We start from the raw sequence: 22765 nt of genomic DNA, 5'->3' as shown, positions 1-22765 counted from the left end.
TGTTGACTCATTCCTTCAGGGGGATGATGGGAGGGAAATAAAGGGGGAGGGTCTGGGAATGAGGAAGCAAGAAGAGGTTGACAGCAGAGTCTAAGGGTCTCTGGTCCTGCCTAAGAGCACAGCAACAGGTCAGAGTCAGCCATAGACATGGTCAATTCAGTCCCCTCCTTCCTCAGTGAGGACCCCTCGGCCCACCAGACAGACCTGTGGAGGGACAGTCTGTGTCAGAACAGTAGACTTCAGCCTCAGGAGATGCCGTTCTTCTCTCCCATGTGTTGCCACTACGGGATGCCAATGTCTCCTGCCCTCCGTGCCTGCCCATGGCCAGCCCAGCCCTGCGGGACATGGGTGCTGTGCTTGGTTGTCTGTGAGCTGCACCCCCAGACCAGAACACCCGGCAGTATCCCCCATGGGTAACAAGGGTTAGTTCCAGGAGTCCCCTCACCCTGCCCAAGTGGCAGCCTTTCCCTCCTGCATACCTTGAGGACACCGATTTGATACTGTGATGTACACCAGCATCACGGAGGAGGCAACGCCTGAGCAGGTTGTGTCCCTCTCCACAGCGCAGGTCTCCATCCCTGCACATTCAGCCTACCCCTCCCTCTGTGACATCCTCGTCCCAGCCTAAGTCCACAGGTCCATTATTATAGAGACAAGAAGAAACACTCCCCAAAGGTAAGTTTCACACCCTGTCAAATTATCTAGCATTCATTCAAATTATGGACGTCACCCTGTCAGATCATGCAGCAGCATCGGGTCACCAGACAAAATGCCCCATGGGGACGCCTGGGAGGCTCAGTCGGTTAAGCTTCTGCCTTCAGCTCAGGTCATGATCCCAGCGTCCTGGGACTGAGTCCCATATCGGGCTCCCTGCTCAGCTCTCCCTCTGCGTGCTGCTTCCCCTGCTTGTGCTCTCCCTCTCTCTCTGACAAATAAACAAATAAAATCTTTTAAAAAAAAGAAAAGAAAAAAAAAAACCTCCCTCTGAGCAGGGTTCTGTTGCCGTCTTGGCCAGCAGCCCTGCTGGTGACCAGGGATGGTTTCCAGGAACTTCAGAGTAAGTAGAGCTGAGATGATAGGAGTCCACGCAGCAAACCGAGGGAGGAATGTTAATTCCAGCTTCAAGTGTGTACCATTCACAAGATGAGGTTAGAAAATATTTATGGGGCGCCTGGGTGGCTCAGTGGGTTAAGCCGCTGCCTTCGGCTCAGGTCATGATCTCAGGGTCCTGGGATCGAGTCCCGCATCGGGCTCTCTGCTCAGCAGGGAGCCTGCTTCCCTCTCTCTCTCTCTGCCTGCCTCTCCATCTACTTGTGATTTCTCTCTGTCCAATAAATAAATAAAATCTTTAAAAAAAAAAAAAAAAAAAAAAAGAAAATATTTATGAATGGACCAAGGGCCACTTCCCCTTAATGAACTATTCTTGTAGAAATACTTTCCTTCGCATCTAAATTATCAGAGAGAACACCCAATATTTAGGGGGAGCACCAGGCCTCGGAGACATGCTGGTGGCCTTGACACTGGCAGGGGGACGGTGACAGGACCTGTGTCCTTGGCCTCTAACACATGCAGACTGTCCTGTCACTGAATCTTCTGTGAGGCTCTTCTCCAGGCACCATCCCTACGGACAAAGGGAAGAGAATTTTTGTGACGTCGAGCAGAATGGTTCTGTTTTCAGTGCAAACCCACGTGGCTTACCGAAGGGAGGGGGAGCTGCTCACAGTGTGGAGGCACAGATGGAAAAGGGAAGACCAGAAACTTTTTTTTTTTTTTTTATAAACATATATTTTTATCCCCAGGGGTACAGGTCTGTGAATCACCAGGTTTACACACTTCACAGCACTCACCAAAGCACATACCCTCCCCAATGTCCATAATCCCACCCCCTTCTCCCAAACCCCCTCCCCCCAGCAACCCTCAGTTTGTTTTGTGAGATTAAGAGTCACTTATGGTTTGTCTCCCTCCCAATCCCATCTTGTTTCATTTATTCTTCTCGTACCCACTTAAGCCCCCATGTTGCATCACCACTTCCTCATATCAGGGAGATCATATGATAGTTGTCTTTCTCTGCTTGACTTATTTCGCTAAGCATGATACGCTCTAGTTCCATCCATGTTGTCGCAAATGGCAAGATTTCATTTCTTTTGATGGCTGCATAGTATTCCATTGTGTATATATACCACATCTTCTTGATCCATTCATCTGTTGATGGACATCTAGGTTCTTTCCATAGTTTGGCTATTGTGGACATTGCTGCTATAAACATTCAAGTACACTAAGACCAGAAACTTTTTAGAAGGAAAGAAGATACACACAGCAACCCCAAACAAGAGAAGTTCCATCAGTGAGCACTGAAGTTATACTCTGAATTTTGTCATAGCCAAGACAAAAATGGGGAAACGGACAGATGGGGCGCCTCGGTGGCTCCATCTGTTAAGCCTCTGCCTTCAGCTCAGGTCATGATCCCAGGGTCCTGGGACTGAGTCCCACATCGGGCTCTCTGCTCAGCAGGGAGTCTGCTTCTCCCTCTCTTCCGCTGGCCACTTGCCCTGCTTGTGCTCACTGTGTGTGTGTGTGTGTGTGTGTGTGTGTGTGTGTGTGTGTGTGTGAAATAAATAAATAAAAATCCTGGGGGGGGGGAACCCAGACAGATAACCATTATGTAATTCCTTCTTATTTATGTAAGGGGGTGGGGGTCACGTCCACCCTCCTTTATACCATGCATAAAGGACAGTCTCTTTAGCTATAAAGCGGCAGAAGTTAAAGCATGTATTTCAAGTGGATGGTTTCGCAGGATGTCCAGATTGCCTCCTAAATCAGGGCAATGCGGGAGAAAGCTACAGGACAAGCTCGGATCCTTCCATTCCCCCTGCAGGATTCTTTCTCCCTTGTTCTTCCTTGATCTAGAATCTGATCATGTTGTCAGGGCTCCTCTCTCTAAATGAACCCCAGGCTGCTGTTCTTCACTCAACCTGGAACTGAGGTCCCCGCCTCCCTGTGCCGTCTCATCCCGAAGTGGGGCGCTGTGCAAATTAGCTCCAGGGAAGGCGGAGCCGATCTGCTGATGCAGGACCCTCATCAGAGTCCAAAGACCGAAATTGCAATTCCTCCAGGCTTCTCAGGATCTGGAAGAAGAGGGAAATGACAGATTCATGGTCTCTCTCCCTCTCCCAAGGGCTAGGGGCAGGCAGTTTCCTTTCCCATGGAGCACACCACGGTTAACATCTCTTGGAGGAGGCATGTGGTGAAGGGAGGTGCTTCAAGGACACACCTTAGGGGCTCCAGTGAGCACAATCCTCTCGAGGCCTGTTGTTTGCTCTGATGCCATGGGAACTTCTGCATCCCCAGGCGGTTTTGTTTGTTTGTTTCATTTTGTTTTTGTTTTTGTTTTGGACCGGGGAACTGGGAGATGCATCCTCGCTGCAGTCTTCCTTTGCTGCCTCTCGCAAAGAGGAAGAACCTGAAGGTCATGCCTCAGAACGTTCAGGAAAAGGAAGCTGCTGTTCAGACCTCTGTGGGACTGGGGCCGTGACTCTGGGGTCATACCCAGGAGAAGAACCAGGCCTGGCTCTCTGTGCGCTCTGTTAGGGCTGAAGGAGAGGCGGCTGGGCGGGTGGGCAGATCAGGATTTGGAAGAGGGAGGCTGCGGTTTGAGGTTAGCTCCCTGACTAATGCACTGAGTGGCGGGTTGGCCCTCAGAGCCTCAGTCTCCCTATCTGGAAATTGGTCTATAATGGACTTCTTCCTTTGAAAGTATGAATCAAGAGTTACACAGAGTTTCAGAGACGCAGGGCCTATTTCACGGGCAAAGGATCTAAGAACTGTTTTCAGGTTTTATTACCTGTCAATTGAATTTTGTCCAAACTGTGGCCCAAACACTTAACCACCTACTTCTCGAGTCCCTAGAAAGCCAGTATGAGTAAGTTAGAATGGCCACTATGCCCTGTTCTCAAAATGGGAACGCTGAATTTAAATTACATCTAAAAATCAACGGCTCTTACGGAAGTACAGACACAGCCAGTGTAACTGTAATTTGCTTCCTGGGCCAGAAGGGAAACAACTAACAAAGCTCACAACATTGAAGGCCCAGGCTTCAGCCCGAGTTTAGATCCTGGTATGGTAAGACCTTGCTCCTGCTGGGTCATCTTTATTTGGAGTCCTATAGTTCTGCTGATCTCAATTTTAGCCATGCCCCAAGCCAGTGGAGGGCGACTTGGGGTACCAACTGGAGGCCCAGATTTCATTCCTCAAATCCCCTTCCTGCCTGGGACCATCCCGCCTCCCTTCTCTGTGGCTGTCAGAGATCGACCAGCACCAGGGGCCAGTCAGATCATGTGTCATGGAGAGACCCTCTGACCTGGAATGTTGTTTGCTCATGACTGTTAACCGCTCTGTGGAGCCTGCCGGGAATCAGGGACTTTCTTCTCACTCACCAGGAAGGATTGAATGTCACTGTGGGGTTTGGCTTTGGAGATGCTGGGAAGTGGGTTTTGCAAAGTGTTGCTGCCCTGTGACCCTGAGTGGCCGATGGAGTGCTGGGAAGATGGGCGGAGGTCCAGGCTCGGATTCTGGGAAGGAGTGCTCGGCATCCCAGCAGCAACCTGTGTGGGGAGGAGACAGCGTCTCCAGCTGCGGACCAGTGCATTGTCCAGGCAAGCACATGTGTCACACTCTAAAGAAGTGGGATACAAGTAGCCATTTACTGGCTAACGCAATGCCTTGGGCTAGGCTAGGTCCCTGCTAACCCCAGGTGTGGCGTGCTCTGTCCTGGACGACAGTGTTTTTGTCCCCGTCATGCAGTTCTTCAGAGTAGGGACCAGGAGAACTGCATGAGATGCTGGACAAAATCATAGGCTCTCAGCCCCACCCTGGATGCAATGAATCAAAACCTCAGAAATCTGTCATTTTCTCGAGATCCCTAGGCTATCCCCATGAAACCACTGGCCCGAGAAATGAGAAATACTATGGGGCTTTCTGCCTGCATCTCACCTCTGCAGGGAGGCCTGGGCTCCTCTCTTCCCGTAGGCCCTTCATGAGGTGACGTGAGTCCCGCTTAACTCCATACTGTCAGAGACCAAATAATCTCCCTCAGCCGTCCATCTCCCACTAGTGACTTCCAGCAGTCTGGAAGCGACTGCTGACCGGAATCCTTCCCTATGCATTTCCAGGGCCCGACCTTCCAGGGTGTGACTTTGGGGAGTGGGTCTGGGCCTAGAACAGCTCTGGGGAGCCTCAGAGGTGAGGCACTGGGCAGGTGAGACTGTGTCCATGGGATTGTGTGTACATGGATTTGGGGGCTATTTATACGTATGTTTGTGCACGTGTGAGTGTGTGAGTGGCTGTAGGGAAACCAACAGACCCAGTGCTCAAAAGTCCCAGCGTCCCGTCAGGAGGGAGCTCAGCCTTGGCCTTCCCCCAGCCTGGGTCCAGGCCTCTCTCTGCACACCGCTCGCTGAGGAGGCATGGCTCGGGGAGTTCCAGGGGCTCTGGGTGAGGTGTGGGTGCTCGGTCACAGACAAAAGGGTCCACAAGGGGCCCTGAGCTGGGCCCCAGAGAGACTGTCCAGGTGCTAATGTGCTCCGCCCTCTTCCCTACCCCACTCCCCTGCCCACCCCCAACCCACCACCCCACCACACTCCCCCCTGCCCCACCACCTCAACCCCAGTCACCATTACAATGCTCCATTTTATTTTCTTGTTAGCAATTCTAGTCACCTGGAATGATCTTGACCATTTACTCATTCAAGTTATAACTGTGAAGCAAAGCCATTAAGAAGACTCTGAGCCAGACGGCCTGGATTCAAACCCTGGCCCTACCCCTTCAAGCTGTGTCACCCTGGGCAAGTCACACACATCCCACGCTGGAGGTCCCTTCTTTGTAAAGCTGGGATAACAGTTGTGGCCCTTCATGGGGTTGTTTGTGCCCGTTGCTGTGGTGATGATCACAATACCGGTCCCTCACTCCCGCTGTCCCACGGCCCCAGGAAAGGGCTGGAAATCGCACCTGCAGTCAGTGGCGGTTGAGTGAGCAAACGAGTGACTGGATTTCAGTCCTGCCTCAAAACGTGGGCCCCGACAGGCTTCTCGGGAACTTGACTCAGCTTCAAGCGGGACTCCAGAGAGAAACAGCCAAATATTCTTTGAAATATGGCAATGGGCACAGCCTGTGGCCTTGAGCGCCGGGCCGTGGCCTCCTGCTGCCCTCTGCTGGCTGTCTCTAGGATCAGGCTAGCAAACTCCTAGAGATTGCTGGGGGAGCAATAGGGGGGTTCCCAGGGGAAGGAAAGAGGGGGAGTTTCTCAGGAGCCCTTTGCTACTTCCGAAGCTCCTGCCTTCTTCCTCTCCTCTTTTGCCCTGGGGCTACACCCACTTGGAATGTCTTTCCTAAACTCCTCTACCCCTCAGGCCAGAACCAGATGCACACTCCCTCTGCATTAAAAGTGTCCAACAAGCCCTCAGCACTAGTGGGATTCTCTGCTCCTTGTCTGCGTGTCTGTCTCATTTCCAAACCTGGGTTCTTTAGGGCAGGACCCACGTGTCACCCCCACCCTCCTCCTCTGCATCCAGGGCAATTTCAGAATCCCCTCAGGGACAGGACCTCAGGGCTCACCCTTTGGAGGCTGGGTTTGTGGGCTTCCCACTGGGCTCCCCGTGCACATTCTGGGTACCTCTCTCTCAAGGCCAATCAGAATCAGGCCCTGGGCTTTTTAGACCCCATTCCCTGCCACCCCCCCTCCCAGCAAGGAGGTTTACCTGGGATCTTGGTAGTGACCTCTCATCCTCTCAAAAGTACTGAGGAGTGCAGGCTGAGGACCTGCAAGTAAGGAGACTTGGGAGAGCGCCTGGGCACCCCTTGGGCACTGGCAGAGGGCCCAGCACACAGAGGGATGGGGGATCCCCTGCGGGTCTCGAAGACAGAAGACCATGCTGTCCATCTGTCAGACAATCTACGGGGTGATAGCTGTCCTCCTAAAGCTGGCCGCCCAGCTGGTGGGAGCATCAGGAGTCCGGCAGAGGTTCAGAAAGGGCCTTCGCTTGGCTCCCTGATGAAACTCAGGGGCACCTGCCTTGCTGGGCTCCCTCAGGACCTGCAAAGCAGTGCCCCCCACTAAGGTGGGAATGGCAAACAGCACACTAGGCTCTCCTCCCCTACGTCTGGGGCAGACAAAATGTATCAAGTATCTGCTACTCAGCCTGAATGAGACCCAGAAAGCCATTTAACCCTGCCATTCTCACCAAAGGATCTGGATGGTGCGTGCAAAGTGACTTCCTGTCCACTCCAGTCTGGTGTACCTGCCAAGTCCAGCTTCCTGTTCGCCTAAGACCTCACAGCCTCAGTAATCACAGAAGGACTATCCAGTGCCTTGTGCGGGGTTGCACGTGTGACCCTCACCCCCAGCGAGAATGGCCTCTGGGGACTGACCTTGCCTGGCTGGGCTGAGCCCTTCCCGAGCTCTGTCTGGAAGCCATTCCTGGGCCATCATCGCCTCCCCCCGCTTTCACCCATGAGGTCTGGTTGCCAAGCACTCCAAGGGCTGGCATCAGAAAAGGTGGTGTGCATTTTGGCCTCACTGTGGAAAGGAGGTGTGGGGAGTCCGGAGGTGGAGGGCAGCTAGTTTCATCACAGATGGCTTAATGTCGCACTCGCTGCTGCTGGACACTGTCAGCTAATGCGCCAAAGTGATGTGCTAAGTTCCCGATCAGAGAAAGAGCAGTCTCATCTTCCCCCTCCCTAGCCGGGATGCTGTTAACTGCCGCAGCCTCGGGGCCACCCCTGTGATCTGGACCCCAAGCCACAGGCGTATATTAGTATGCCTCCCTCAAGTGAGGGAGGGCTGTGGAGGGATGGCCACGTCCATTTGTCCCGGCTGCCTTTAAGCAGGGTCAACACCGAAGAGAGTAAATAGATTGCCTTCAAAGTTCTTTTAGTCTATCTCTGTGGTTATAGTGCCTTTCTTACTGCTGGAAAGCTGACCCTTGACTAGCAGACCTTAGGGACACTAACCTCCCAAAAAGTTGAACCCCCATGTGTAACTTTTGTCTTCCCAAAACTTGACTAATAGCTTACTGCAGACCGAAAGCCATACTCATAACATACATGGTCAAGGAACACACGTTTTAGTATTGTTACACATATTATACAATGTATTCTTGTAACAGAGTAAACTATAGAAAAGAAAATGTAATTAAGCCATCAGGAAGAGAGGGAACATTTATAGTACTATCCTGTATTTATAAAAAGTGAATCTGCATATAAGTGGACCCACACAGTCTAAACCTGTGTGGTTCAAAGGTCAACTAAGTGGTGCATATTGGTGTTTTGTTTCATTTTTTTCTTATATAGATTTATCAAGATGTGTGTTTCCCATTTGGCTTATTAAAAATCTGATTTCTGGGTTAATTTATCATCTCTATCATTTTTATGTATTTTATATTTTATCAGTTTCACTTTGTTTTGTCCTTCCTTTGCTTTTTGTTGTTTGAGAAATTTGTTTTAAAAAGATGAATACTTTAATTCAATTATTTTCAGTTCTTGCTTTAAAAAACTTTTTGTGGGGTGCCTGAGTGGCTCAGTCAGTTAAGCATCTACTTTCAGCTCACATCTTGATTCCAGGGGCCTGGAATCAAGTCCTGCATCAGGCTCCCTGCTCATTGGGGAGTCTGCTTCTCCCTCTACCCTTCATCTACCCTGATCCTGATCTCTCTCTCATGCTCTCTCCCTCTCTCAAATAAATAAATAAAATCTTAAAAAAAATTTTTTTGTAATAATGAAAATAAAGCATATGTCCCTTGAATATAGCTTTAACTCTAGTCCGTAGATTTTGGGACACGTAGTGTTGCTGAATTTAGTTGTGTTTTTTTTTTTTTTAATTACTGCTAAGATTGCATTTTTTCATGTTTCAATACTACTGGACATAAGTATTCCTCCTTTTATGAATTTTTTCTTCTCATTCTAATCCCATTTTTCCTTATTCATCAGTTTCTTACTGTTTTTTCTCTTACGTGCTTTACAGATAAATCAACATCTTGGTTTTCATTTATGTTGGGTTTTACTTTTTTTTTTTTTAAGATTTTATTTATTTATTTGACAGAGATCACAAATAGGCTGAGAGGCAGGCAGAGAGAGAGAGAGAGGCAGAAGCAGGCTCCCCGTGGAGCAGAGAGCCCGACACAGGGCTCGATCCCAGGACCCTGGGATCATGACCTGAGCTAAAGGCAGAGGCTTTAACCCACTGAGCCACCCAGGCGCCTTGGGTTTTACTTTTTGACAGAGCAGTTTTATATATTTTTTGTGTGGTCTGACGTATCAATTGTATCATTTTGGATTTTCTTCTCTGTTATCACCCTTAGGTAGCTTTTTACCCTCCGAGACTACAGAATCGTCACTTCTATTTTCTTCTGATTTTGATTTTTATATGTAACTAAAAGCATCTGACTTAATTTTTCCTCTAAATGCTTAACTATTTACTTCAGCATTATTAGCTGCCCTATCATCATTTTCCTACTACTTCGGTGTTCTATTTTTATCACGCATCGATGATACAAATGTGTACAAACCCCTCCTTGGACCCGTGTTGGGCTTGTGGGCTGTCACATCGTTGTCTCTCTCCCAGTGTCACTAATATACTAATGAGGTTAGCTTTAAAAAAAACCTTTTAACATGAGATGGCCAAGTCTATTCTCATTATTTTTTGTTTATTTATTTATTTATTTTAAAGATTATGTTTATTTGAAAGAGAGAAAGCATGTGTAGTGGAGGGAGGCGAGAGGGAGAGGGAGAGAGAGAGAGAAGCAGACTCCATGTTGAGCGTAGAGCCTGACTTGGGGCTCCAGGACCTGGAGACCATGACCTGAGCTGACATCAGGAGTCAGATGCCCAACTGACTGAGTCACCCATGCATCCCCATTCTCATTATTTTTAAAAAAAATTTTCTCACTGTTCTAGGATGTTTATTCTTTCCTAAAAGCTTCGGAATCACTTGATGAGGTCCTTAAGGGACTTGGGATGGAGTCTCCGGCAAACTCAGGCATCCAGAAGGCCAGGCATCGGGCTGGCTCAAAACCCAACCCTGGTTGTTCCCTCCTCTTCTTGCCCTGACCCAGCCCTCTGGTCACAGGCTGCCCGTGCTTGGCCCAGGTTGCAGCCTGACCTCTCAGCCCTGGCCTGGGCCCAGCCACGCATACCCAAAATGCAGTGTTCAGGGAACTCATAAAAGGGCAGAGCGCCTGGTGGTGAAGACGCAGCGCTATTTCCTCAGATCACAGTGCCTGGAGACATCTTGAAAGCACTTTATTGAGCCCTACAAAGAGACTTGCAAGTAGGAATTGCAAGTCAATTCACTCAACTCTCTCATGTATTTACTCCATTCATTCTGCTGACGTACTAAAAAAATAAAAGTACCATTTTGCTCAGGCAGGGCCTGCATGAGTCCCTCTGGGCTCAAAGTGGTTTGAGGCAGGTGGTCTGAAAGATTACACTGCTCAAGTAAAGGGAGGGCTCGGAGGCTACTATCCGGTGTGCCGTGGTTAAGGATGGGCTATGGATGCTGCCAAAACAACCTGCAGATCTCTCTGGAGCCCAAGCGGATGCAGGGATCACCTTGGATGCACAAGGACAGCTGTGCTCTGTGAATCTGCTCAGGTTTCCAGAATGCTGGATTGTACAGTGACTGGCTAGCCTCCGATGCCTTCTGTGACCACAGTGGCAGCAGAAAAGAGGAGACTTGACGGGTATGCCCTGGTCCTCATCTGCATCTTCCCAGAGATGACACATGTCACAAGCCTGCCTTCCTAAGGCCTCCCTCATTGAAATATTGGTGGAAAATGGTAGAATCTACAAAACACAACTGAGAGGCCCCAGTCACAGACAATTCCCCTGAACAATAGCGAGAGTCTCAGGAGCCTGGAGATTGCGCAAGGAGACAGCTCCCTATTCTCCCCCCTTAAAGAGTTTTAGACTCGCCCACTCATTCTGATTCAGTGAGATTCTAATGTAATTCTAATTGTTGAGCATCTCGATTGCCCATTGCTGGAACACAGTCTGCGGCTTACCTCTAATGTTAGAGATGTGCGGCATCTATGAGGGTGGGACCCACCATTTCCACCCTGCATCCAGTGCCTGGACAAATATTTGGTATATAAATTCCTATTTTACTCCTCCTGATAGAAACCTGGTTTCTCTGCTCTTGCATAGAAGACATGAGTGACTTGAAAAGCCAAGCACACTCTACCCTTGGGTAGACTTGGGACTTGCAAAAGATACGAGTGATGGAGAATGCCCTCAACATAAGCGATTCCCTTTTATATCAAGGGAATTCGGAAGGAAGCTAGGATCCTGAAAGAGCAAACATCAGGAGATGGCTCTTCATTGCAGGTCTTGGGCTAGTTTGGCGCCAGGAGGGTTGAGAACCAGGAAGTGACTTGAGAATCTTCTGCTAAACTGAGCAGAGCCTTCCCTGTGAAACTGCTGTGGTTGTCCCCCATCCAAATGGGGAAGGATCCCAGCCTGCTCCCATGATGTCACCTAGCACTGTGAGGGTGACAACATCTCCTGAGAACCCAAGAATCACACAGCCCTGGCTTTACTTGGCACCTAGGCTACTAAACCAGGGACCAGGGCTGCTATGGTTGGGATGGGGCTGGCAAGGTTTAAGATCTATGTTGATTTTTGCCCATGATAGAAGTACTTGCAAGGGAGGCCTCTACACTCAGAAATGGGCTCGGGCCTGAATTCTCTGAAATACTCGCCTCAGTCCTCTGCATGAGTCAGGCTGTGTCTGCAGAGCCTGAATGACCCTCCTTGCTTGTTCTCAGAGCTGGAGAGCAAACCAGCACCCTGTGGTCTCGTGGTGCTGGTAGATCTGCTGCCTGTTTCTAGTGTCTGGGGTCTTGGCATTCCTAACCTTCAACACCACAGGAGATTTCTTTCCTTCAGACTGAGTCACATAGTGCTGCACTCTTTCCTTCTCTCTTGTCAAGAAATAGCCTCAGCTTGAGTGTTGGGATGGGTAGTGATCCCTTTTAGAGGGTCTGCCCAAACCACCATTTCCTTACATGGATCCCAGTGGCCATATTGTTCCGTGCATACCTACCCTCCAGGTTTAGGTGATTGGACCAGAGGCGGGCATCTGAGACGGACTCATGTTGAATTGCTATCAAGCGAGAGTTTCTCATCTCTGTGTGCCAATCTCTGGGACACACGTTTCCGCCTACATGGGCAGTGGCGAGAGCGGGAAGAGGAATGCAGAAGCCAGGGAGACGGCACGACGTTGTCTCCCACCTCCCTGTCCTCCTTCGCCAACTCAGAACTCTCTGTTCTTAGAAGAAATGCTCCTATGTTGCTTAAAATTCAATTTTAGTTGCTCTTATTTGCAATTAAAAAAAAAAAACCCAGATAGGGCTTTCTAAGGTTCTAAGGCCTTTCTAAGCTTCCTCAGCGAGTGTGTCCTGGTGTGGCCTCTGTGCTGCCAAGTTGTTTGCTCTTACTGTGGAACTGACTTATATTTCTGAAGCTGCCAGGAATTGGGGATTTTTTTTTTTTTTTTTTTTTTTTAGTAACAGGAGAAAGATCATGGCACAGAGCCTGAGCCGTGTGCTGGTGGGAGATGAGACTTTGTTTTCAGGCATACTGTCCTACGTATGAGACGTAGCTGCAGGAGTGTTGGGCCCCAACTGGGAAACCCACTGAGGAAGGGTCTGAAAGGGCAGAGCCTGTGATGTCTGGGAATAAGGGACAGAGCAGTTGGCTTTCTGTCTAGGGGAAGGGGATCGCCTCCTATGAGCCTGTGCTTCCCTCAGGTGTCATTCCAATTTCTTAAGCATGGGTGTCATTCACTTCTTCTTCTTCTTCTTTTTAATGCCAAAGAGAGAGAGAGAGAGCGCAGCAGGCAGAGAAAGAAGCAGGCTCCCCGCTGAGCAGGGAGCCCAATGCGGGGCTCGATCCCAGGACCTTGAGATCATGACCTGAGCCAAAGGCAGACACTTAACCCACTGAGCCACCCAGGCATCTCTTGTTTACATTCTTTGTGGTACTCCTCCTGATGAGCACAGGGTGATGTACCGAACTGCTGAATCACTATATTCTACACGTGAAACTAATGTAACACCGTATGCTAACTAATTGTAATTAAAAACTAAATTTGAAAAAAAAAAAAGAAAATACCAAGAAAAAATGTTTTTGGACTACCATGTCCATAAAATCAACTAAATTTATACAGAGGCCTTTGACCTAAACATTTACTGGCCCAAAGTCGAAGCTCTGAGGTCCGAAGACCTTTGTCACGGGACTGAGCTGTAGTGCTGATCCTGCCTGTGGCCTGGGGCGCCACCCTGCCTGCTCGGCGTCCTGGTTTCCATAGCTGTAAAATGAGGACACTTTGACAAGATCACTTCTGAGGCGGAGTGGGGAAAGAACCTTCCTGGCATTGCCAGGCCAGAGGCGGGCTGGGGGGATAACATGAGCACGGTTGGACACGGTCCATGCCTGAGATTGTGGATGGATCTAGGATTGTGTGGCTGGAACTCCCTCCTGTGGACCAAGAGGAAGTCAGTCATATGACCTGAAGAGAGAGAGAGAGATCCAGGGCTGTGTAAGGATGAGGCCCAGTCTACTGGGCATGGGGCCATACAGTCGGGAAAGCAGACACGCACTGCCAGGTCATCCCCTGTCCTCTGCCACTTCCTGGGCTCCAGCCTTGAACCAAGAGACCCACCAGCCCTGGTGCTCCAGCTTGAATTGGCTGGAGGAGCCTGGGGTTCAGGGAGAGGTCCCCAACAGGGATACGCATACGGGAGCCGTCAGGAGAAGGAATTGGAAGCCTTGGAGAGAATGAGAGTCCCACCCGGAGTGAGAGTCAGGCCAGAAGAGAATGGAGGGAAAGCAGAGGCCAGCACGGCGCCATGAAGCCCTCCAGAAGCGGGAGGGAGGAGAAAAGGTGGCTGATGGGGCTGGGACGAAAGTCAGCAAGAGTGCGGCTCTGGAAGCCCCAAGGGGCAAGAGGGAAGGGCAGGGCCGGTCAGCGGGTCGAACGTGGCTGACAGCTCGAGGAGGAGGAGAACAGCCGAGGAGAAGCCACTGGACTTTGCCATGGGGAGGTCTTGGGGACCCAATTTTATTCCTTGCAACCGGGAAAGCAGCCGGCCCCTTCTTCCTCTGCCAGGTCTTCCGCGTGCAAAGCTGTTTGACTCTGAGAGAGGCATTGTGCGCGGACCTGCCTTCGTGCCTCTGCCCACAGCTCTGTGGAGAAGCCCTGGCCAGCAGGGGCGGCCCCATCTGACCGTGGCATTGGCAGCACACAGGCCTGGGCCCCCACTCGCTGGCCAGGCTCCGCTGTGCAGCCTGCACCCCGGCGGCTCAGAACTCGCAGACCACCAGACGCTGCTCCCCGCAGGACTTGTCATTCCACTTGCCGTTGGTGAAGATCTCCACACAGTTCTCTGAGCCGCCGTTGTTGTTGGGCTCCCCAGGGGCCCAGTTGGAATAGACCAGGGGCTCCCCGCTGGGATAGATGAACTTGCCCTCTGTCTTGATGTCGGTCATGCTCAGGAAAGCAGCCTTGTTGTAAGCAGTGGCCAGCTGCTGCACGGCCTCATTCTCGGCTGCAGAGCGTGGGGAAGCCATCTGTCCCCCAGCCTGCATACACACCAGCTGCGCGTCCTCAAAATTCTTTTCAAAACCTCCTGTCTTGAAGATCTTCTCCCCGACAGCTCGGCCATTGGGAAAGAGGTCTACTAAGAGAAGAGGAGAGCCAGGTTGGGGTTATGGCAACACCTGGCCCGAGCTCAGGGGATCCAAGAACTTTGTGCTCCGACTGGAGCTCCCCCCGCCGACCCCAGGCCTCCCCTATGGGGTATCAGGGCACCAGATAGGATAAAAGTGAGGCACTTGGGTCCAGAGCATCCCTGACTTTACAGTGCATGCTAGGAGAAGGTCCTGTGGTCTGTCCTTACAGGTGAAAACCCCGGAGGTCTGGGAGGTTAAGTAAAGAGCCCAAGGTCACAGGCCTGCCAAATGTAGGGTTGGGATTAAACCTTGTTTGCTGGGACCCTAGAGCCGGAACATGCCCTTTCTACTTCACCCCACGTCGTGTGCTGCAGCCAGTGGGGATTGGATCGACTTCGGCCTGGGAGAGGAGTGTGGCAGCTGGCGCACTTTCTGAGAGTGTGAAAAACGGACCCCGCCCAGGAGCATGTCTGGGGGTTGCCGTGTGATGGGTGGCGGGCAACCGGGGGCATCCGAGAGATGCGCTCATCTCTGCACTCACCGCACCCCATGTTGGCCCCTTGGTACGCATGTGGGCGATGCCCCAGCCAACCAGCCTTCCCGGGGTACCAGATGGGAGGATGAAAGCACCTGAGCGGAGGCAGGGGGAGGGGCTCGGCCCTGGGACAGCTCTGTCTGGGGATCTGAAGCCAGATCTGGGGGACAGCTTTCTGGGGATCTGAAGCCAGATCTGGGGGACAGCCTCTGTCTGGGGATTTGAAGCCAGGTGTTTCGCCCCAACCTGGCACTGGCTGTCTAGATGGACAAAGGAAAGTTACCCCCCTCTGCCAGACACTTTTCAGGATTTCGAATTCCTTATTTCTAAAGTGGGCATACACCTCATAAAAGCATCACCCACGTGACTTACCAAGCGTCTCTCTTTAGTCCATCCCATCCTCATCCCTTTGGCTTTGGGGCTCAGGGATGAAAGTCCTCTGGGCTCCCTAGAGGGCTATGCCTTGTCCTCCCTGGGCCTCCCTCCTCAGTAGCTTCAGCCTGGGCTCAGGGGACGGATGCTCCCCAAGGATGGATTAGAGCAGGGTGGCCCCTGGCACTGGCCTGCACGGGGCCCGCGTGACAGTTCACGTTGCATTCCTGCCTCTGGGCACATAGCCCAGATCTGGATGGTAGCGCGCACCATCCAGATAGGCGTGCACGCCTCTGCTCGTGCCCATGTATGTCACGGTGCCGGCTGAGCCATGAGTACACACACATGGCGGGGGCCTGCGGACATGTTCTGCTTTGTGTGCAGCGGTGGGCATGGGAGTGAGTGAACACATGTGCATGTTTGTGGAGGGAGGAAGAAATACCTAATATCTGAAACTCTCATCCTTGCTACTTAGGTACATAGGGGCCAACCCTGTGTCTTACCCAGCCAGGCCCCTTTATGCTTTACTCCTTCAGAAAACGTCTCTCTCTCTCTCTCTTTTTTTTTTTTTTTTGGATCAGGGAGATTGGATGAATGATGCAGACTTAGAGCTGAAATCAGGTCGAGCAGATGAGAGCTGGGGCAGTCAAGGACTGATGTGGAGGTTCTGAAGGGCACAGGGCACTGGGGTGTGTGTTCCTGGGGGCCCCGACTCAGCAGCATTCCAGGGTGGCTGAAACACCCAGACAGGTGCAGGCAGAGCACTGGCTGGAGCCCAGAGGTGGCCAGCCCCCCGCCAGGACCATAGGCACGTCCAGGTGAGGCACCTGATGGCCACATGGCAAGGCCAAACCCCCACCAGCCTTGAACCCCAAGGGCAGCATCCCAGCGCCAGCTCTCAGAACAGCGTCTGGATTCTCTGCTGCCTTGGGCCGTGAAGCAACGTCCCTGGACACATGCACACAGGGTCCCACAGAACTAAGAAATGCACCCTAGGTTGGGTGTCCACAGTCTATCACAGGGACCGACATAGGGTAAGCAGGGTTCAGGGCATTGACCAGGTCACAGATGGCTGTGATGCTGGGGGGCATCATGGCAACTGATAACGTCCATCCTACTTCGGTCACCCTGTTGAACTGGTGATATGGCCACATCCTCTTAACTGTCTCTTGTATCCACTTGCAGACCCCGGAGTATGCTCTGTCCCAGTCCTATTCTCTGCCCCAGACCCCACCCCAGAGCCAGGTCGAGCCCTAAATATGGCCCCAACCCATTCCAATCCTAGACCCAAGCCCAGCCAATGCCAAAGCAAGGCCCAGACACGTCAGGCGCCTAGTCTCAGTGTCTGGCTCCATTCAGGCTCAGGAACTTACCTTTCCTGTACTGAGAGAAGGTGTTCTGGAGGCGCTGTACCTGTCCACGCAAGGCCTCCACCTGCTGCCTCAGAGCAGTGATGTCTGCCGAAGAGAGAGGCCGAGGGAAGGTAAGCCCAACAGAGTCTGGGATCAGCCCAGATCCTAGGCCTCCGGGAAGGGTGACTAGCTGCAGGCACATCCTGGGGGTGTGTCCTCAGAAGCCCACATCTGCTGACATAACTGGCCCCTGTTGCCCCCTGATTTCCCATGGTTCTGCTATGAACAAACTGTCCCATATGCAGGTCCCTGCACCTTACGGACACGAATGTGTTCAAATGTCTGCATGACATTTGAACTCCAAATTCTGGGGATATCATCGCACCTCCTTTTGAGGGCATGGGAATATTTCCCATCCATTGGATTATTTGATACTCTGAGCTATCCTTTGAATTGGGAAGCAAGATATGCTTTCCCCCGTGATCAGATGGAAAACCACTCAGCGTTGCCCTCAGGAAGTAAGTGTAGAACGAGAGCCTAGTTCTCCTGCCTTCATGCCAGCTAGCTTTCCTGCTTCCCACCACTCCCCATGATTAATACGGCCGAAGTCCGAGAGGATAAGCTATCCTGATAGAAAAACCGCCACCTCCCTCCCCTGCCCCCACCCCGTGGGAATCCCAAATCCGACAGATACCACCTTACCCTGAATCCCACTCTCTCCCTTCGCGCCTTTGTCCCCAGGAGCACCTCTGTCCCCCTTCAGTCCTGGGGGTCCTTTGGTACCTGGAGGTCCCGGTGGACCCATGGCTCCAGGGGGTCCTGGGATCACAGAAAAAGAGCTGAGTGAGCTCTGTACACATTCTCCAGAATTTTCAGCCTCCCAGGACATGGACCGTCCAACTAGCCTATGGCCCCCCTTCCCCTGTATGGACTCTTCCCAGAACCCAGCCATGCCCTCCCTCCATACACTGACTATCCCAACAAAAAATGATGCACCCCTCTGGCACCCAGACTAGCCCTGTTGCTCAAGTGTCATTCTCCCTGGATGCACACAGCTCCCAGAGCCCAGCAGTCACCCTCCTTGGACATAGATCTCTGCGCTCCCCACTCCACCCCTACCCAGCCCAGTCATGTCAGCTCTGATGTGATAAGTGGGGGGGTGGGGTGGTCATCAACAGCCCCAGGGGGACACAAGGGAACTGGAGCCCGGCCCTAGCCCCTTCCATCACTCACCTGCCGCCCCAGCATTCCCGGGGGCTCCTCGCTCACCGGGGGCCCCTCTCTCTCCTTTAACACCCGTGGGGCCTCGTGTCCCCGCAGAGCCCGGCTTGCCTGCCACACCCACTTCTCCTGAGGAAGGAACCAGTTGGGACAAATGCTGCTGAGAATGTGATCAGTAGAGGAGTCTTCACCCACCGCTCCAGGACGAGGGAGAGAACTGGGGACAAGCTGTTCCTTACTGGGCTTCCTCCACGGAGGCGACCAGGAAGATGCCATCCGTGTGGGAATGGGAGGGTGGGGCAGTGGGAAGGGGCCACAACGATGCAGTCTACCCAGCGCTGACCCTCTGGCATTCCAAGCTTGTCCCGGAATGCCACCGAACTCCTCCCTTCTCCCTCCCAGACCGCCTATATACCAACCGCCTACCTTTGGGCCCGGCCTCTCCTTTTGGGCCCGGTGGGCCTTGAGGTCCTACGCTCCCCTGCTTCCCTGACGGACCCTCTCTGCCGGCTGCACCAGGCACACCTCGAGGTCCTGGAGGTCCTGGGGGGAAGCACCAGGCTAGTCAGTGACACTAAATCTTGTTGGAGGTGGGAGCACACAAAGACAGGAGCAGCAGCAATTCCAGTCTTCCCTGAAAGAACCCAGTGCCACCTTCCAGCAACCTTCCTCCTTCTTCCCAGGATAGGATCTGTGCACGTCTACCAGCCCATCCCAGGGGAGGCAGCTCCTGCAGACTGCCGCATTCCATGCCCAGCTGCTCACCAGATGGTCCGGAGTCTCCCTTTGGTCCAGGCTCTCCAGCAGAGCCATTGTCCCCTTTGGGCCCAACTGGGCCAGCTGGGCCAGGCATCCCGGCTCTCCCTACAGCTCCTGGTAAACCTGTAGTGGCAGAAGAGATGGGTATAAACCTGGCCATGGGCCCAGGAGGAACCAGCTACGTGTACCATCAGGCCCCCTGCATGCCTTCAAGATTCTATAGTGTGTAGATGTTCTATCTCCACACTCTTGGTCCTGTGGTAATCCAGGAAATGGGCATCTTACAGGTGAGAAAACAGGCTTGCCAGAGTTGGCTGCAGGTTCAAACCAAGACCCACATGACTTGGCTTGTCCAAAGTATTTACAGCAGGCAATCTATCAGCATTTACCCTTGATCATGGACTCCTTGTTCTCCCCTTGCCAGAACCCAAGTTGCTATCAGAAAGGACACCTGGCATTCATTACCAGGGAACTGCAAATCAAAGCCTCAATGAGATAGCACCTCACGCCTGTTGGAAAGGTTATGATCAGAAAGGACGAGAGATAACGAGTGTTGGCCCAGATGTGGAGAAAAGGGAGCCCTTGTGCACTGTTGGTGGGAACATAAATCGGTGCAGCCACCATGGGAAACAGAACGAATGTTTCTCAAAAAATTAAAAGAATTACTATACGACCCGTCAATTCCCCTTCTGGGTATTTATCTAAAGGAAACAAGAATACTAATTCAAAAAGATCAGCACCACCATGTTCACTGCAGCATTGTTTACAGTAGCCAAGACATGGAGAGAGCTTAGAGCCTAGGTGTCCATCGATGGATGAATGGATGGAGAAAATCTAGGTGTGTATATATATGATGGAATATTCCTCAGCCACAAAAAAAGAACAAAATCTTGCCATTTGCAACAACATGGATGGACTTTGGGGACATTATGCTAGATGAAATAAGTCAGACAGAAAGACAAATACCATATGATCCCATTTATATATGGAATCCAAACAGATAAGCCAACAAACAAACAAAAACAATAAACTCATAGATGCAGAGGACAGATTGATGGTTGCTAGAGGTGGGGTTGGGAAGTGGGCAGAATGGCTCGCAGGGGTCAAAAGATACTAGTGTCCAGTTATAAAATAAGTCCTGGGGATGTCATGTGCTGCATGGCCACTAGACTTAAGAATACGGGATCGCATATGTGAAAGTTGCTTGGAGAGTAGGTATTTCTTTTCTTTTCTTTCCTTTTCTTTCTTTCTTCGTGTGTGTGTGTGTGTGTGTGTGTGTGTGTGTGTGTGTAAAGCGATAGAAGTTTATTAAGCAAGGATACAGTAAAAAGCTCTCAGGAATGAGAGGGATCCCAACAGGGTTGTCCCTGAGGGCCTTTAGGGTTGGTATTTTCTAGAAAGCTAACCAGGGAACTTAAATCCTTTTAACCTCTCTATCACCGTTGAGCAGGACTAGTGACTAGCCATGGACTAGCCATACCTTCAATGGCTTACTTCTTTATTAAGGTCTGGTTATTTTTGTTGGTCACAAGTGATTATCTTAAAAAAAGACACCCACCCCACATGCTCAGGGAAGGGTGGTCTGGTTTGTTCCCTTATCTCTGGTTTCCCCAAACCCCCACATTTGGGGGATTTCTGTGAGTCTGATCACATAGCCCCCTATCTAATTTCTCCCTAACTAGCCCTGCCTGTCCCTTACTCATTCCTCCTCCTGGAATAGTAACCCTTACTGCCATCAGGGAATGGGACGATGGCCACACTGGCTGCTTCCGGCTGAAATGAGGCGGTGGGCTGTGCCACAGTTAGAATCTATCCAGGGTTTGGTCCGGGGGCCCGCGGTATGGCTCCCAGGGGTCCTGATGGGCAGCAATTGGTACCTGCATCAGCACATGCAAAAGGATGAACATAAAATAAGAATTAGGCCCAGAATTTTTATCACATCCCTTGGCTAAGATCCCCAATTACCAATTTTGTCATAAATGAGTGGATATCTTGATCTTATTTAATGGATCACAAATATCCCCTATCAATAGGGACACCTTGCAGGAGTTAACTGAAATATTAAAACAACATGTGAGGAAATTCCTTGTACTCCAAAGGGTGTAGCAATAGCAGGCAGTTAATAGTGGCATGGTCCTGGAAAAGTCCCTCTCTGACTTCACTTAATGCTTGGCTGAGTGTATCAGCGCCTGGGAAGTATCACTTAGAGTCCTGGTGAGCAAGTATAATGTTTTGCTTATTTTATATTGCAGTCCTATGTAAGTCCTGGAAGTCCCATAGTGAGTTTTGAGGCTCTTTTTCCCAGGAGGACTGTCGTATGTTGTATGTTTGGCTAAATAAAGCCTTCGCTTGCAATTGTATATCAACAGAGGTGGCTTCTAGGATAAACGACTATGAGATAAAACCACCAAGAAGTTCTTTTTGTTCAAGGTCTAGACTTAACTATATCCTAATTACAAGGAATCCCTGGCAAGTGGGAGAAGGCTTGTCACAGGAGATAAGGGCATCCCCAAGTACATTATCCAATCGAGTCATCAAGAAAGTGGGATCACCCAGGGGTTCCTGGGTGGCTCAGTGGGTTAAGCCTCTGCCTTCAGCTCAGGTCATGATCTCAGGGTTAGGGTCCTGGGATCGAGTCCCGCATCGTGCTCTCTGCTAGGCAGAGAGCCTGCTTCCTCCTCCCTCCTTCTCTCTCTCTCTCTCTTTGACTGCCTCTCTGCCTAGTTGTGATCTCTCTCTGTCAAATAAATAAAAAATCTTGGAAAATTGGATCACCCATTTTCTCTGTAAGCCCATAGTTAACCCCATGCAGTGGGGTACACTCTGGCTTTAAAGGAGCAATTTTTGTTACCCCAGCTACATAGAATTGGTCAAGGTGCTGACAGAGTTACATAATCACTGAGGAATCACATCCTTTTTTTTTTTTCTGTTTAAATAATCATATGCCCATGGGGTCCTGTTATTATCCCCACAGAATAAGAAGAAAGATTGCTGATACATGAGCTATTGTGGCAATTTCTCTGAAGTTTACCACAAGTCAGGGAGTAGATCTTAAAAGTTCTCATCACAATAACAAAGAAATTGTATGTACTATGCGTGGTGACGGACGCAGATGAGACTTCTTGGGTGATCATCTCACCGTACATGCAAATATTAAATCATCATGTCATGCATTGGAAACAAAGACAATGTTATATGTCATTTACACCTCAATTAAAAAAGGCAAAAGCAACGGAATATGCTCTTGAAACGTTAGAAAAGAGGCCAGATTGTTACCTGTGTTATCAGTATGTGCAACGAGATCCTGTTAACGAGCGCATTTATGTGTGTGTAGGGCACATGCACAAGCAGGAAAAGACACAGGAGAAGCACATACAGAACTGGGACCAGTCATTCCTTCCTCGTGACACGAGTTAATGTTAACTTTCTTCTCGTTTCTTCAGTGGCCGCAAATTATTTTTGTATTGGACAAATGATCAAGCCTATTCTTAGAAAACGTGTTACTCTGGAAAGGCTGTCTAGTCCTGACATTACTCAAGACTTACCTCCAGAAGACTAACGGGAGTAGATGACTTATCTAAGAGTTTTACACTCTTAATTCTGTTCATTTGGTTATTTATTTTTTTATTTTTTTACCGAGGTGAAATTCCGATCACATTAACCTTTTCCAAGCACACAGTTCTGTGGCAGTGGTCTGTGACTACCTCCTCTACTGAGTTCAAAATCATTTCATCACCCCTCAAAAAAAAAAACCATAGCCACTAAGCCATCATACCCCCACGCCCCCTCCTCCCAGCCCCTGGAC

At 50.7% G+C, this 22765-nt stretch overlaps 1 protein-coding gene across 2 annotated transcripts in view; it reads right to left on the bottom strand.

Moving 5' to 3' along the window:
* Window positions 1-14074: 14074 nt before the first annotated feature.
* Window positions 14075-22765, bottom strand: part of SFTPD (surfactant protein D) — a 13416-nt gene continuing 4725 nt past the window's right edge. The window contains exons 3-8 of one of the 2 annotated variants that reach the window (XM_082721349.1): window positions 18967-19083; window positions 18628-18744; window positions 18214-18330; window positions 17683-17799; window positions 17002-17085; window positions 14075-14729 (exon numbers count right to left, since the gene is read on the bottom strand). In XM_082721349.1, the coding sequence (XP_082577475.1) occupies window positions 14353-14729; window positions 17002-17085; window positions 17683-17799; window positions 18214-18330; window positions 18628-18744; window positions 18967-19083 (929 nt within the window). In that variant the 3' untranslated portion in view covers window positions 14075-14352. The remainder of the gene's footprint in view (window positions 14730-17001; window positions 17086-17682; window positions 17800-18213; window positions 18331-18627; window positions 18745-18966; window positions 19084-22765) is intronic. The other variant, XM_082721350.1, reaches the window with a different exon arrangement.

Source organism: Mustela nivalis (assembly GCF_964662115.1).
Source record: "Mustela nivalis genome assembly, chromosome: 2".
Taxonomy (NCBI): Eukaryota; Metazoa; Chordata; class Mammalia; order Carnivora; family Mustelidae; genus Mustela; species Mustela nivalis.
Note: the sequence above shows the minus strand (reverse complement) of the source record. Positions and strands in the feature narration are given on the sequence as shown.